A 16889-nucleotide genomic window follows, 5' to 3' on the forward strand; every position below is an offset into this window, starting at 1 on the left:
TACTGTATCACCTTGGACTGCCTTTAAGTGATTGACCTCAAGCTCTTGGGAGTCCATGCTACAAATCCATATTGAAATCTTACAACTGTTTGCCAACAAACCCCATCCCAACAGCACACAACATTCATGCCTGCTGTGGCTGAGAAGGGGAGATGTGAAATGCATTGTTGATAAATCTCTAATTCTTTAATTAGAAGGGTGAACACTTTAAGAGATAACAAACCCTTAGAAAAATTAAAGACTGCAGTGTTCCTGCAGCACGTGGGTTTGGCAGCTGTGGAACTGAGTCATCTGCAAGAACATTCACCCATTGTCCATGAGAAATGGACTCCTGGAGTTCTGGCTTCTGGGGCAGAAAGGGATGCACTTGCAAGCACTTTCACACCCTGCTTGGGAGAAACAGAACAGCATCAGCTACTTCCTGACCTTCACACTAAGAGGAAATGTTCTTGCTCTGGATTTGACAAACAGTTGTTTCTTGCATTCAAGAAGTACAACGCACACTACAGGCACAAGAGTCCCAGAGTCTGAGTGCTGAATGCAATTTTTAAGCAAGCTAGAGACTTTCCCATGTAATCCATGTAATCCATGTAAAGGTATTTTTTTGAGTTAGGAAATGTCTGGTACGTGAAGCACTGTTATTGCTTGTGCGTGTAGTTCTAAACCAGCTTGGCAGGATCAACACCCCAAATAACAGGCAGACTACTGTCCTGTGGCAACATGCTGACTGTTCTTGTCACCCCATGCCCATGATCTTTCACTTGGAGAGATCGGCTGTCTTCTGTCACTGTGTGTGCAAGGAGAGCTCACGCATGACTTTCTCCTATCCCCTTTTCTGCCCATGTGTAACAGACGGCCATTAGCTTATACAGTAGTTTGATCCCTGATGCCTTCAGAGACAAGAAAGGCAACAGCAAGACAAAGGCTGGATGTTAGATGTTTTTCGTGTAACGTGACTACTAAACCACAAATTAAAATGAAAGGTAAAGGATAAAAAAAGTACTTTCGTATGTGTGGTGTATATGTACATTTTGAAAAAAGACCCTGGAAAAGTAATGACATTGAATAACCGCTCCTATGTAGACCTCGCTTCAAGTCTTTTGTTTCCTGCTTTGTGCAGCATCAGGCACACCTCCATCAGGCATGAGCCTCCACCATCAGTTTCCTATTTTTGCTCCAGACACCTAATTGCTCTTCTGGGTGTATTTGTGGGGCTCTTGGTTTTAGATTCTCTTTGGTTATAGGCTGTTTCGTGAAATCCACAAGGGAAGGAGCTTGCATTTTTGTTTATGTATGTAACAAATACACAGCAACAGTTAGGCTTTGCATGAAGGCTGTTTCTACAGTCACTGTAACCCACATATGGGGAAGGCAACTGGAGTGCAGTGTAAAGAAAGATTTTTTCCTCCAGTCCCACAGAATCAGAACCAAAGGAGGAGAAGAGAATACAGGTCAAGTCCTCATGCGGTCTGGGCCTGAGCACCATCCACGTATACGTATGCAGTGCTGCAGTGCTTTCAATTCTTTGCAGCGCAAGCGCTGGGTCTCTGAGCAGGACTAACTCAGGTGGACTTGGGCCCCTCTTTGAGGCAGAGCACCTGGGTCTGCCCCACACGCCCTTGCTGACTGCTCTCACTGCCAGCCAGAGCTGCTTTGCTGTTACCTTGGCTCTCCATCCTTAGTCACTGTCCTTTACATGCTTGTGCGTACCTGGGGTGACTGGGTGAAACTTCAGGAATAATGTTTCTTCAAGTTCTTACATGAAAGATGATAAAGATGCACAATGAATGATTATTTTCAGGTTTTCCTTCCATGCTGTGATTTTGCTCAAGACCTACAAAAGGAGATCTGTATGCCCACTGAATGGGCACCAGGCATACACTCCTCCATATGCTTGCTTTCACATCCCATGTGTGCTTGAAAAGACAAAGTCAGTAGAAGCAAGGTCACCCTTCATTTTCCCTTCTTGGTAGAAAATGACATTGCACTTCCAAGAGAGCCTTGCTTACACTTGGAGTTTGGCTTTTAATTCAACAGGATCCTGTCGAGCCCTGTCAATGTTTGCAGCTTCCCGATGGGACCAGAATGCAAGCTAGGAACTGATCACCGATGAATCCTGCAAGGGCTCGTATCTCTATCACAGCCCAGACCAAACTGAACCAACACCTGGGACAGCTGAGAGCATGCACTGGGCTCAACTCTTAAATCTCAGACTAGATTTAAGGAAGAAATTCTTCACAATGAGGGTGGTGAAACACTGGAACAGCTGTCTAGAGAGGTGGTAAATGGCCCATCCCTCGAAACATTCAAAGTAGGGTTGGACGGGGCTCTGAGCAACCTGATCTAGCTGAAGACGTCCCTGCCCATGGCAGGGGGGTTGGATTAGATGACCTTTAGAGGTCCCTTCCAACCTGAACTGTTCTATGATTCAAATCTGGGCTAGGTGCAGTTCTGGTTTGCGCAGACAGGAGTTTGGCATTCTGGTCTAAATCTGCTCTGGAATTAGCCAAGGATCTGCACAGTACAGTTAAAATCCCTAACTGAGCCCAGATTAGAACTGGATTTCCCTGAATCATCTTCACAGAAAAAAATTGCCAATTAGTTCAGGTAAAGGAATGTCAATCTAAAACTCTATTTATTAAAGAAGAATAAACAAAGCAAACAGGAAAATAATTCCAAAGCTAACTATGTGGCTTACCTTACTATAATATACCTGGCACTGAAGCCTACCAGTAAATGCCCCTACAAGCACCATTACTATCAGGTGATACTAGTTCCCAATGCCAAGGGACTGAAGAAGGAATTAAAGACCTTCTGAAGGCAGAAAGACATTTCAGGAGAGGCAAGGAGATGCTTGAAGGTGTGTGTGTGTGTGATGTTTAAAAACTAATAACATATTGTAGAGATAAGCCATAATTGTCACACTCACAGCTCTGGGTTCCCATGTTAAAGATGAATTACTCTGGCTGTCAGCAGCTTCATTAGCCAAAAGAGGCCATTCAGATGGACCCAAACCTATTTACTTTCCAGAGCCGGCTGTGCCTGCTTCATATTGCAGGGCCCCACACTGGTTGTTCAATGATGCTGATAACTCCTCTGGGAGCTTGCATCCTGCTAAGCAGTTCACTGTTTAATTGAACTGACCTTTCCTGACGGTGCCCCTTGTATTAAAAGCTGCTTTACTCCCCAGTGAAAATGGTTTGATAATCATAATATTTTACTCAGTGGACAGTTGTTTAAGAGCCGAAAATAATCAGCTAAATTGGTAGGCTCTCCTCTGGAGGGGCCCAGCTCTAAAATGACAAAAGGTGCTGCAGATCAAGATAGCTGGCAGAGCTGAGGAGCAGGACAGAGCTCGGAGCAGGAGCTGTGCCGCTCAAGGATGGGGGATGCCAGCAAACTGGGTGGCTGGGGGAGGCGAGCACAGGCTGAGCTGGCACAGCAGGCTCTGCTCGGGGCAGGGGGTGGGCAAGGGCACACGCAGGAGACACGGCAAGAGAAGGCAGCTCTGTGCAAGTGGAGCAGTGCAGGACTGCAGAGCGCAGCAGCAGCGAGGGACACACAACAGGGCAAATATCTTAAGCTGGGATGGGGAAATGGCAAAACACTTGCTCCTGTAATACAGGAATCCATCTTAGAGAGAGGTCTGTCTGAAACAGTAAATGTACACCAAATTCAGGTTTGGATTAGGAGCCCTTTGAGGATGTTTGGAACTGAGATTTTCAGTGTCACTGTTCTTAAATAGAGGAAGCATTTGCCTTCAAGAGTGCAAGTGGCCTTGGGACAAAGAGGTCTTAAGTGAGAGGCATGTTTGTCAGGAGTCCTCCTTTCTCCTTCTAGGCCAGTTGTCTTACCAGATGGTCATGCAGCAGTTGGGAGAGCTCTTTGGGGCTGGGAGCCAAGGATGTGCAAAGAAGCACATCCATGTACACTGTAAAGCACCTGGTAACAGACGATGCTTTGCTTCTGACTTACGGTTATAACCCATTCACCAGCCTGAAGTATAGCGTGCTCTGCTATGCCTTCCCCTTCCCAAGTACGGCAATGTGCTTGTTCCAGCACTTCTACGGAACTGGCATTTTGCATGTCTCCCAGGTCAGCATGGAGGCTAGAGTGCCACATCACTTTCTCCTATTTTTCCAATACAGTAGCAGCAATTTCATTTTCTCAGTTCAGCCAATCCTTTTCTTTCCTCTCAGACTTAGTATTTCAGAGCGCCAGGCATTCAAAGAATGTGCTGTTCAGTAAACTAAATTTCTTCTTGTTCTTTAATCACAAGGACATTTCAGTTGTTTTCCTCTTTGTGCTAAAGCTACACAGGACAGGACAACACTCATATTTTCCCTCCCACAGTGGGGTGTTTTGACTGGTTGTGTTTGGTTGAGTCCCTAGGAATGCGGGATGTGTGGGAGCTCTCATAGGCTCCCAGTGCCAGGGTGCCGAGACAAGGCAGCTGGGCTACCACCTGCTGCAGACTCATGGACAGCAGAGCCCTTGAGGTGGCAGGGCTGACCTGGGGGAGATGCCAGGGCAGTACCTGGGAGATTCAGAGTACACTGGGGGGGACCCACATTCTCTCCTGTGAAGCGGATGTGCAAACAAAAATGTTGCCTCTCCAGGACAAGCCAGTAAAAGCCAACATTGCTCCAGCTCTGCCATGGCACTATGCCCCTAAACAGTGTCCCGTTTCTCCCTGCTTTTGTTAGACAGCCTTCCTAGCTACCTTGTCAAGCAGTCAGAAGCAGCTTTCTTGGAGAGCTACCAGAAGTCCACTGCACAAGAAGGTAACTGGGTTCACCTTCCACATTGCCCTGTTGTCACTTGTCACAGTATTCAGTCTCCAAGAGGACCATAGCTGGGCCTGAAGTTCTACCTTTGCCTCATACTTCTGTGTCTGTGAACCAAAACAGATGAATTGAGGACATCTGTCAGCATAAAAATCCTCTGAAATAAAATTAACCCAAGGACCTAAAATTGCAGTCTAACTGCAAGAGCTCCAGCTTGATTTCATCAACTCTTCTTTGAATGGCAATTACATTGTGAACTGATCAGTCCAAACCTAAATCCTCCCTGTCTTCTTCTGATTAAATACCCATTGTCTAAACATCCATCTTATTCTCAGTACTTCTACTTATCAATTTAATCAATTCCCCCATTATTCACCTATCTGCTTTAGCCTGCATTTTGCCATCATAATTTTTTTTCAGGTGATGCAAATTTGCAGTTCTTGTTCACTGTAACTGCAAAGCAAAAAACACATCTTAGCCAGAATGTCTTCATACTCCTGTGTTTCTCAGCTTTAAAAAGAACATTTAAGTTGCCTGATATTCACAGGGGATTGCCTTGAAACTTTGCGTACATTCCTTCTATGCTTGCCCCAAGGAGCAAGATTGAATTCAGGAAAATACCATATTTGATGCTGGTTTGAAAAATTCATTGCCTAACCTTGTATAAGTGGTCCACAACATCTCCCCTGAGATGGAAATATTTTGTTAGTGGAGTATTTTGAAGAACTGCCTTTGAACGCCAATTTAAAGAAAATACAAGAACAAGAATTCTTTTCATTTGCTGTTGGTTTTACTACATGCCTTTGATAAAAATGATTACGAGAAGGAGATCTTTTAATTGTGTCCCTGGTAATATTTGCCAAATGATCCCTTCTTCCTTTTTATTTTTTAGCCTTCACAAAATGATGTTTTCACTTTCTCAGAAGGTTATGCAGCTTTATCCTTGCTTGTAGCAGTCTTTCTCAAATTATCTGTTTTCCTATAGGCATTTTCTGTGTACAGTTTATCTGTAAAATTTCCCTGATAAATCTGGGGCCCTTAGGAGGGAAGGATTAAGCTCACTGCATTGCCTACTGTCCTATCATTATTCTAAGGTAATGTCTGGTGGGCAAGTTTCTAGCTGCGTTGGAGGGAGCTGCTGCATTTGCAGTTTGGCCACGGGGGGCGGGGGGGTGAAATTAGCTATAAAAAATAAATTATAAAAAACATGTATTAACCAGGATTTTGATATGATTATCAGCCATTCTTTAAATACTCCAGACTGTGGTGACAGGGAGTACAGAGAGCCAAACTGAACTTTATAGCACTCTTTCATCTTTGCTTTCTCTGAGACATAGCTCCAGTTCGCTGCGCCTTGCAGACTTGTAAATTTTGGAACATTTGTTCCCAGAGGAGCATTAGCCTGTTATAACTGATAGATTCAAAGAAAATATCATTTACCCAGCTTGAATAGATATCCTCAAAGTCACTTCCAACTGTGCATCTCCTTTTTCTTACAAGTGAGCAGTGACAATGTGATAGTAGAATATCACAGTAAAACTGAGAGTTTTATTAGCAGTAGTTCCACAAAATCAAAACCAAACCTGTGCATCTTCATATGTATATCTCCCTGGGTCTTTGACATTTTGGCTCGTTTTCTCATAGCTATGGGAATCCAGGTTGATAGCACTTTGGGCCCCAGGAGCTAGAAACTCTTGCCAGATTTCTTCCACTCTGGTGGTTACGTCCTGTAGAGGTTGTTTCTTGAGATCTTGGACAGCCAACCAAAACCTGTACTAGGCAAAAATTAAAAGGGGAGAAAAGAGAAAAAGAGAGAAATCTAGATAAGACTTTGTGGATAAGCCTGGGCAGAGTCCCAAAACACAGACATAGAGTCTAACCTCACATATAGCTGTACTCACTGAAGACTCTCCACTTAGCATGATTTCAGGGGAGGGTATGGTATACTTTACATCAAAACCTTACACCATGGCTAAGATCAGAACAGTGACTTTAAGAAGTAATATGTCCTTACTCAGACTGCCCCTGCAGAAGCGGGACGTTAGGCATGCAAACAGGAAACCTCCAGAGCCGGCGCGGGGGAGCGGGCTCTGCCTCCCACAGCCCCGCTGCAATCCACTGGTCATTCCTGCCTGCAGGATCGGTCATCCGCAGGGAATGCAAAATGCTGAACAAACTTAATATTCATATCATTTCTAGGGTGAAGTTGTAGCAATGGCACTTAGAGTAATTCTTTTCCTTTTTTTTTTTTTTTTTGACTTGTAAACTGACCAGCATTCAGATGGATGACCATGGGAAGAAATTAATCTTGTCATGGTCATACTATAATTTCACAGGGATATTTTCCAGACTGGACCACACTTACGGACTAAAATAAGTTCATAAACTTTGAGAAGATAATCTCTTTGACAGCTAAGGGCATAATCCACATCTTGCTCTGTAAAACCAAAGGCCATGAAATACTTTTGCAAGAGTGACATGCATTATCTTTTACCCTAGGAAAAAAAAAAAAAAAAAGGTATTTTGTTGTGGTGCTGGTTTTTATTTATTTATTTATTTATTTATTGTTGACAGAAATATGATCTTTCAGGTGATTAATTCAGAAGATGCACAGTCCCCAGTAGCCTTCTGGTTCGGTCAACTCTACCTTCTAGCAAGAAGATATCTCCCGAGGCCTCTGCTCTGGGTACCCAGGTCCTGCAACCTGGCTGAATGGATACAACAACAGTGCTGAGGGCTACAAGGCGAACAGGTACAGAGGGGACCTTTGCAGCCGCCTGCAAGCTCTTTCCTACCCCGTGGCAAAGGAGCCCACTGCCCAGAGACGACAAGGAGGCTTGACTTGGCCGTCCCTGCCCCGCACGCTTAACTCTGCTCAGTAGACTGTGCAGTTGGGACAGGGTTTGTCTGTGTCACTGTTTGTTCAGAGGATCGGCAAGAGCTGCACAACTCAGAAAAATCCTGTGTCCCCCCTTGTTATAGGAGACTACTAAACAAACGAGCTGAACTTTAGCTGAAAGCCTGATTTCCCACCCTGAATGATCCAATGGTGCCAGCGTGCTATCACTAAGGTAGATGTTCCCCCATGGAGGAAGAAGGAAGATACAGTCTCTCCCAAACCAAAATCCTGTTGGCAGCCACTGTGGGTGGAGGAACCAGCAGCCTGGTGACTCCTGCACTGTTTCTGACCCTCGCTTCCCTACCGTCCGCAGGCAGTACCTAACCACCCCAGAAACACTGGGGTTATCATAATCAAATGAGGCCACTAACCCATTTAGCCTGGTCCTGTACCTGCAATGGAGGGAAACAGCCAATTTGGGGAAAAAAAGACATCTGCACTGTAGGTAAGGCTAGGCTAAATCCTCCTTGCCTGTCCCCTGCTCCTCCCATACCAGGAGGGGACCTAATGCTACAGCCCTCACTCACCCGAGACACTGATCGTATTCCTTCATATGGTTTTCCCTGCTCCCTGGCAGGCTGTCAGTAAAACGGGTCGGGGTACACTCAGACACCACAGCAGTACCTGTGGATTCACGTACCGGTGGTGCTCACACAGTGACATTTGGTTTTATAAACTGAAATAGAGTAATTGGGGCTGGCGCAAGGGAGTATACAGTCGGTCCTTTTCCACCTTTGAGACGTTAAGTGAGCCTGATGTTCTGCCTTGTTATTTGAACCATAAGTGACACCCTCACTTATCACATCCACACAGAGAGTAAAGGGTGGCACTCACAGTGCAACAATCTGATGCCATATGTGGCTTTCTTTACTTCGAAAATATTTTATCATTCAATTTCAGCTGCGATGGGAACATGTGAATGCAGAAAAGGGATAGAGAGAGAAGATGCTAATCGTTCCAGAGGAGCTGGGACACTTCAGCCAAACACTTGGCTAGAGAGAATGTTTTCTGCTGGCTTATCTTCTGCCCTTGGAACCGGGGAGGCGGGCTGGGAAAGCATGCTCATGAGACAACTGGGTGCGCTGTGAAGTGACAGCTTGCCAGAACAAGAGCACCATCCATTTTAATAACCATTTGGCTCAATCTGAAAACCAACCAACCAGACCAACCTGACACTAACAAGAACAAGCTCTTTTTACTGAAAGCAATTGTGAATTCATGCCCAAGGCTGGATGTCCTCTTCAAGGCAAAGGGGAGTTTTGTCTTGGTAAAAATTTCAAAGCTATTCACTGTAGCTGGTATCTGAAAATTGAGGAACATCAAAGAGGGGTACCCAGCCCTGCAGCCTCGACTCCAAGGCAAATTCTCTGCCATGAGGAATCATCCTGAAGCCAATGCATAAGCAGGACTGCCTATGGGATTTATACAGCATTTGCAAGAGAGAAGGTATTTCTGCCCAGGAAATGAGCAGACACGCGATGGCTGCACTGGAATTTGTGCTTAATTATAAAGTGCAAACGCACTAAGTCAGTCCCACAAATTCTGAAGCGCAAGCCCAGCCTCAAGTTCACAAGCAGTCAGGAGCAGGTCCCGCATTGTCTCCTCCCTTTCTCAGGGAGGCAGATCTCCAGTGGACACTTCTTGCACAGGGCAGGGGAGGAGGGAGATGTCCTCCTGTGTCCTCTCTGCAGGTGCCCTATAAGCTGAGCAGGACTGGCACAGGGACTGTCTGCACAGAGGGAACAGCAGCACTGATCACAGGTTCTTTGCCCTTTATAAAACAGCATGTAAGATCTGGAGAAGGCTGATAATACAGTGCCCTAAACTGTTGTCAAAGGCATAAACCATTCCAGCCTCATCCAGCTTGTAATTAAGCTGCTGTCACTTGCAGGAGATATCCTGTACTGGCAATTTATCCTATGCAGCCCCCTCAGGGCACCAAGAGCTCCTGGGCCTCAGCGTGCCTGCTCTGGCTCCCCACAGGGCACTGCGGAGGTGCTCAGTCACTGCGGGCTGCTGTTTGCAGATGCCCCTTAGTGAAAAGACTGCTGAGGAAGGACAGGGCTTTGCTTCTGAGGTGTACTGTAAAACAAAAATTAATTTTAAAACCAGATCAGGAGCCAAAATATGGAAGACTTAAGAGACAAAGGAACAACTGTCAACGTAAGGACAGTGTTGTATCCCCATCTTGGAGGGGGACATGCTGCCCCTGGCTTGACAGTGAAATCACCAAGTGACTATCTGAAATCGGAATATGAGTGTACTCCTCTCCTTGCCTCAGCAGCTCCATGTAAGGATCAGGTGCACCCCCCGTCTCACATCACTCACCATTCGCAGTCTTGTTCTCACTTCCCTTCACCGAGAAATACCATTTTAACATCGCAGGTGGGAGGGGAAATGAATTAAAGTAATAGGTATAAATCAACGTGCAACTCAGGCAGAGGAAATATGTACATCTTTGTGTTGCTCAGCAGCGAGATCCGTGGGACGGTGAGCCTGGCGGGGCTCCGACCAGCAGCACCCTGTCCTCCGTGGGGCACGTCGGGGACGGGCACCCGCGGCGGGGCTGAGGGCACAGGCCTTCCCCAGCGCCCTGCCGCGTTTCCAGGGAGGCCTCAGTGCCGGAGCGAGCGAGGGCAAGCTTCCCGCCGGCCTCCCCCTCCCTCCTCTCTAAACCCGCCAGCAAACATGATGCCCGTTTGTTCGCGAATATGACAGCCGGGCACGGAGAGACGCCGGCACCTCACTCCTGGAGGCGCAGGGCAGCCTGCCGGCCGGGCCGAGACCCCGCACACCGCCCCGGGGCCCTGCTCGCCGCCCGTCCCGCCCGGGCCGCGGCCCCACGGGCCCGGTGCCCGCAGCCCCCTCAGGCGCGGCGCTGCCCTGCCCCCTGCTGGCCAGGCGGGGACACGCACGGCTGCCGGCCGCCCCCACAGCGGGACCCCCCCGGCACCGCCCCTTCCACGGCACGCGCGGGAAAACCCCCATGGCACTGCCCCTTCCACGGCACGCGCGGGAAAAACCCCCTCAGCCCTTTCCAACGGCACACCCGGGATAACCCCCTCCCGGCACTGCCCCCTCCACGAGACACCCGTGACCAAGCCCTAAAGGCCCTGTGCTGGGCCTGCCGGTTCCGTGGCTTCGGGCGTGGTTAGAAACTTCCTGTGAAAATGCTTTTTATTTAGGAAACAAGGGGCTTGGGTGGGTTGTACTTTATACATGTGCTCTCCGCAATGCCCCAACTTTTCCTTTCCTGACAAAAACGTTAAAAAAAAAAAAAAAATTGGCAACAAGTTTCAGCCATTAGAGGTCATGAGAGATATAAACACTTTCTGCAGGTAAAATTATTTTCTGAATAACTCGATTTTCAACATATGTTCACAATAATGCACAAAATGCCTGCATTCGTGCATCACAAGCTCCACAGTGCATTCCTATAAAGTGCCATGTGCTCTCTATTTAGGTCTATAAACAGGTGTGCAGTCTCCTTCCCCTTCGGGTAAAATTCCCATGTCCCATATTTCCACTTAGTTGTTTCTCTTTCCAGCTGACACTCTTTGAAGTTGGGAAAAAAAAAAATAAATCAATCCACCAGTTAGATGAACATCTCAGCAATCTCAAGATGTCTCAGGAGATTTCCAGGTCATAAAAAATGTATAACAACTCCCTGCTGGCCTTTTTTTTTTTTTTTTTTAATTGAAGCTTGGCATTTTGTCTGCTGTATTTTGGGTACTTCAAAAATCAACATAGTCAAAACAAATTGTAGATGAAAGATAGCAACAGAGAGGAGAAATAAAAAAGAGCAAGAAAAAGAGTTAAAATAAAAACAGAGAGAAAAATACCCAACTGACTGGCTTTCCTGCTCTCACATAAATAATGGACAGCCAGTAAATAAATAAGTTACAGGGCTCGGCTGAGCCCAGGAGACTGGTGGACATGATCCTGCAAGTTTATTAGAACACAGAAACACAGCTGGAAGGAGACCCGGGAGGTCACCGAGTCTAGTCTGCTGCTATCTCTGGCACTGCCTCACTCGAGACCCCCACTGGGACCAATTTTTCTCAGCCAGGAAGATATGAAAATACCCCACACCACAGACAACCCTGTGATTTGGGACTTGCACCACTGGGTGTAAGAGAAGAATTTGGTACCCTTGCCATATCACTCAATTACATTAATTTAAAAGCATTCTCAAGTGCACACTCCATGAAATCTTTTCTAACACTACCAGGAATTTCTAGGTTTTCCAGCAGTCACTTTCTCAGATCTGCCTTGAGGACAACACAAGGGCCTACAGGACTCCCATCAGTGTTAATGAAGATCCTACAGAGATTCCCAAGAGAGAATACATCCCTATCCCTCCTGCAACAGTTCCCAGATCTCTGGGAGGAGAGTCCTTAAAAGATAACTGTGAATGTAATTTTTCTAGCAAGGTGCCAGATACTGTGCCCTTGGAATGTTCCTTGCAGCTTCCCAGGGCTTGGGTGGGGTGCATCTCACTTAACTGTAGATGTCTACCATGCAGACACTTATTTGAATCAGTCTCTCCAGGCTTATAGATGGTGTAGAGAGACAGGTGCTTTACAGTGTCATTTAGGTGCTTTTAGTTTTGTTTCCACTTAAGGTTTAAACAAATCCTTCCCAGGCAATTCACTGACTTCAGTTTCTCTTCTCTCACTCTAAGGGGAGCCTGGATGATATGGGAGAAAGCACTTGCTTCCAAGCTGCCAAATTAGGTGAGGCAGATCCCAATCTCACTGTTGGGTGTAACTTAGATTTTGCTTGCACGTTTAAGCATCCAGCAGCTGCTTTCCTTTCTACCACACACTCTTAATGAGAAGTCAGGAGCTTTCTCTGCCACACCTGAACTCTAGAGAGCCTCCTGCTCTCTAGCACCATGGCTAACAATCCAACCTATTCCAGCTTTCTTCATTAATATTTCTACCTTTATGTCCTATTGTTATTTAAAGCTTTAAGCAGGCTTGCTAATACTGATATAATATTAGATAGTAATGATACCATGTAAGCCAATACCATAATAATGATAGCAATGTTCCCATATTAACTAATAAAGATACCAGTGCCTTCCAAAAAGGATGTGGCATTTAACCTCTCTCTCCCAGCCCACTGACTTGCTGCCTCCCTTTGCTACAAGCCATCTCAAACCCAAAGAGAACACACATCAGCAGGAGGAGCAGCTCTGACCGACCGAGGAAGGTACATGCTTGCCTTCTCATAATGAAACATTTGTTTGAGTAGGATGAACGTGGGGGACACCCACTAGCCATAAAACCTGCTGGATTTCATTAATGCAACTGCAGATGTATTTCAGAAAACCCATTTGAGGAGTATTTCAATACAGTATATGAATCTTGCACTTCATCACTATAATTCAATCGCAAATGAACACTACTGTACATAAGTGCAGTAAGCACATACAAGTTCAGTACCTGTTCAGCAATAAAATTTTAAGCTCATTTATGTAATTTAGTAACACTCCCTTGTTTATCTTACAAAGTAACTTTGAGGTTTTTAAAAATAGCAAACATAAAAGTGTGTTGATTTTTCACCCTTTTGCTGCTGGCATGCTTTCTGTATTTCTCCTCAAACAGGCAAATCTGATAAATACGCTGGTCAGTTCCAATGTCTCTTAAAGTCACTTTCTGGGGAATTTCCCTTTCAGATCTCTCAGGCTATCAGACTGCACTGAAGTTGCAATTGTTCACATGCTTTACTAGTGTATTTGATTTTCTAAGTGAAGCAAATTAACAAAACACAAACTTAAAGGCTGCACAATGGAGTTCCTAGTTGGTGTAAACTAAGAACGACATCAATCCCACTCACTACCAGCAAAGACCAAACCCCGACGGACTGACTGCACGCTCAGTTGACAGCAGATTTCCTCATCCCAGGAGCAGGCACAGTTCTCCCAGTGAAATGGCAAGCTCTCTGGCTGTCTCTGCCAATGATCACTGGGCCTACTGGAACAGGACTGCCCCAAAGAAACTATGTGCTGAGATGGCACCGAAACACCACAACAAAGTCTCTGCAGTGCAATTCAGACTCTGTAAAAAAAGTGTTTTCTACTGGATACTGCCATGTCTAGGACAGTCAGATTACACTACTACTGGATCCTTCTGTGTCTCCAGGACCAACCAGAGGAAGGAGCCAGTAAGGATCATTGCAGATACCTGTGAAGTGCCTCTGACCTTCTGTACCTCAGTTAAGGAGCAAGGTTAAGGATCCCACACAGAAGAGTACGAGAGCACAGACTGGCACCCTGACACCAACTTAAACCCTCGCCTTCAGCACAAGCTGGTGGCTGCAGCCTGCCCTGCTGCCAACCACAGGTTATCCGCCCTGCTGCTAACCACCATCTTCCTGCTTCTGCACAAATGCATGAACGTGGCGGTAGGTTTGGCTGTTTGTCCTATGCAGGAGAGAGTCTGAACCATAACCTCAGCCACTGAGTACCAACCTCTACCTGTTCAGGCTGCCTCTCCAGCTGACATGAGCCCTCTCCCATTTTCTTTGGACTTTGATGCACCAAGCAGTGAAGCCAGCATTTAAATGCCTGCATTCCTAAACACTAATCCCAGTGTTTGCCCCATCTTTGTTTCAAACATAACCCTGGGAACCCCTCTTTCTCAGAGCTCACTGTAGTATATTTGCTTTGCTTCTATGGGACCTGTTGTGATTTCGTTCTATCTGCAGGATACAACAATACACCAGCTCTTACATGGACCTCATCCTCTCCACATCAGGAAAGCTGCTTTCCCTAAAACAAATTTCAGGGTTAGGGTTGGAATTAGAGTTAAGATTCAAGGCAAGTATGATAAAACCTGTGGCTATATCCTGATTAACGCTACGACAAGCAGGGGACTCATATTCTTGCTATGTAGGCAGGGTTGTGGGTTTAGCTTAGGGTCTATGGGGAATATCTAGCTAGACCTCTCTTTTTCTGTCAGTGTGAGAAACTATCTGCTATCAGTAAGGGAAGATGGCTTAATACGTTAGTTCTGGGGTACATAGGGGTGACTAATGAATCCTAAGGCGCTGAGTTTAGCACTTCGTTTTGCAGCGGGAAAGCCTGAAGAGATAGGCATATTGTTTGATGGATGGATACCTCAGAACGAGGCATGCTGTTGGCACTTCCAATTTCTTTTAATCAATTCTGCGATGGGACTGTATCTTGCAGTAACATGCTAGGGCCAGAGATTGGGTTTAGAACAGGGCTACAGACAAGACCAGAGAGACTGGGTCTTCTAAGAAAGGTTTTGTCTTCATCTAGTGTTGACTCACCGAAAAAAATGGCAACTTATTACTGCAGCCTGTTCCTGCTGTAGTTGAAGTAGCAGAATTGTGTGCACCAGATTTATAGACTCCCAGTCTGATGTAGGATCACGTGGGTGTCTACATAATGTTTCATAATAGAAGTTTTGTCATCTTCACAACATGAGAAGCCAGGTACTCAGAATCCCCTCATAGGAGAGTGCTATTAAGGTGAGAGTCAAGCTCTCAGATAGTTAGGAGGTGCCAGAATTAAAAGTAGCTGTTGCAAACTTGATTTGGTGAGTGCCAGTACTGCAACAGTTTTTAGCCACATGATCACCATACCATTTCCCACACACAACCCCTGCCACAAATACACATGTAAATCCTATACACTGTTAAGGATCTTAATAGCAATATGCCATGCCTCATCACATTATCACAACTTTGCAAGCCTTTGCATATGATACATGACAACACTGGCTCTGCCAAACGCTGTTCCTGAGATTACTTACACAGTTCTAGTATAGGCACCCGTAGAAGTGCTGTGGGCCAAATCCTGCCACTCTTAACTTTATTCAAATGGGTGCTTTTAGCAGTTCAAGACAGACCAAACATTGCATTTCACCTGTTCAGGAGTGTAGGATTGGTCCCATTCATTTAGTTCAAGTCAAAAAATGTTTCACCTGAGGTTTTCTGAGCTGAATTCTGATTCCAGGAAACGAAGGAACTGGTCTCGTCCGACTGGGTCCTTCAGCACCTCATCCATGGAGAAACCCCATCTTTTCACACGCTGCTGACTAGGTTCTTTGCTGTTTGGAGAGAGAAGGGAAAAAACAGATGGAATGTGCATTTCTGCCTGCTGTCTGAGCAGCTGCTGCTGTTTCTGCTAAGCAGCAAAGGAAGAAAGATTATCAGACAAGGAGATGGTGGTTTTTTTCTCAAGGTTTTGCAGAAATACAAGTTAGCAAATAAAATACAAAAAGAAGTTATAAAGACCAGGGTCATCATTAAAACAACTGTACTATCTGGGTGCTATGTACATGGCAAAAAGAGAGACAGTGAATGACATGATTTTCAGAGTAATTTCTGGTAGGTTTCATGTAAAGAACAGCATACCACACTTGAATGATTATCCATTATGCACTTCTTATATATCTCCTCAAATGTACCTTGGGATTTCTTATATGTCAAGGCAGAAATTTGCCAGCAGTGTTCCCTGAGCCGCTGGTGAGCTCCAGTGCATCTCCTTGTGTCCCACACAGTGCTGACTGGTCACTTGGAACTGGCTTCAGATTTTCAGTTCCACATTTGCATTAAAAAAGCAGTTTCACTAAGAAGCAGTGCAGACAAAATTTCTAAAAATGATTACTGGATTGCGGTCTTTTATTTTTCAGTGATTCTGATTTTTGGATGCCTAAATCTTGGAAGACTAAAAAGCATCTCCCTCCTGCCCTCCATGATAATCAGACTCTTATTTTGTGTCTCAGCTGGGACACTGAGATGCAGAGGCACCCCAAATTACTAACAATCTTTCTGCTAAATTATTTCTAAATACAACCCCACTTACATAAGCTGTTGTTTGAATTACCAGGCATGTTGCAGAGATGCCTATGGAGAGAGGCAGTGCCTGGGAATCACGAGGATCCTATGAGACAGTCTGTGCATGAGAGCGTAATCTGGGCTCACAAAGTGTTTGAAAGCTTCTGGTATGATGGCATCATACTATGAGATAACCATTAAAATACAGCTCAGCTGCTCATGTTTGTGACAGTAGAGCCACCGTTAACAGTATATATCTATTAAACTACGCATCTCGTCATGTCCACCGCGATTCCTAATCCTGGAGCCCTAAGGGACAGTGGCGATCTGTGCTGAAGACCAGTAAGACCAAGGGGTAAATAAAATGCCCGCTTTGATTTCCTCTTGGT

At 45.6% G+C, this 16889-nt stretch overlaps 1 protein-coding gene across 3 annotated transcripts in view; it reads right to left on the reverse strand.

Annotated features, from left to right (window-relative positions):
- The window catches only part of RGS6 (regulator of G protein signaling 6), a 292354-nt gene that overhangs the window by 36238 nt on the left and 239227 nt on the right, over positions 1–16889 (reverse strand). For all 3 annotated transcript variants that reach the window (XM_042790727.1, XM_042790726.1, XM_032984584.2), the window contains exons 14-15: positions 15645–15770; positions 6371–6557 (exon numbers count right to left, since the gene is read on the reverse strand). In XM_042790727.1, the coding sequence (XP_042646661.1) occupies positions 6371–6557; positions 15645–15770 (313 nt within the window). The remainder of the gene's footprint in view (positions 1–6370; positions 6558–15644; positions 15771–16889) is intronic.

This window comes from Tyto alba, unplaced genomic scaffold (genome assembly GCF_018691265.1).
Source record: "Tyto alba isolate M040663 unplaced genomic scaffold, T.alba_DEE_v4.0 Super-Scaffold_18, whole genome shotgun sequence".
Lineage (NCBI taxonomy): Eukaryota > Metazoa > Chordata > Aves > Strigiformes > Tytonidae > Tyto > Tyto alba.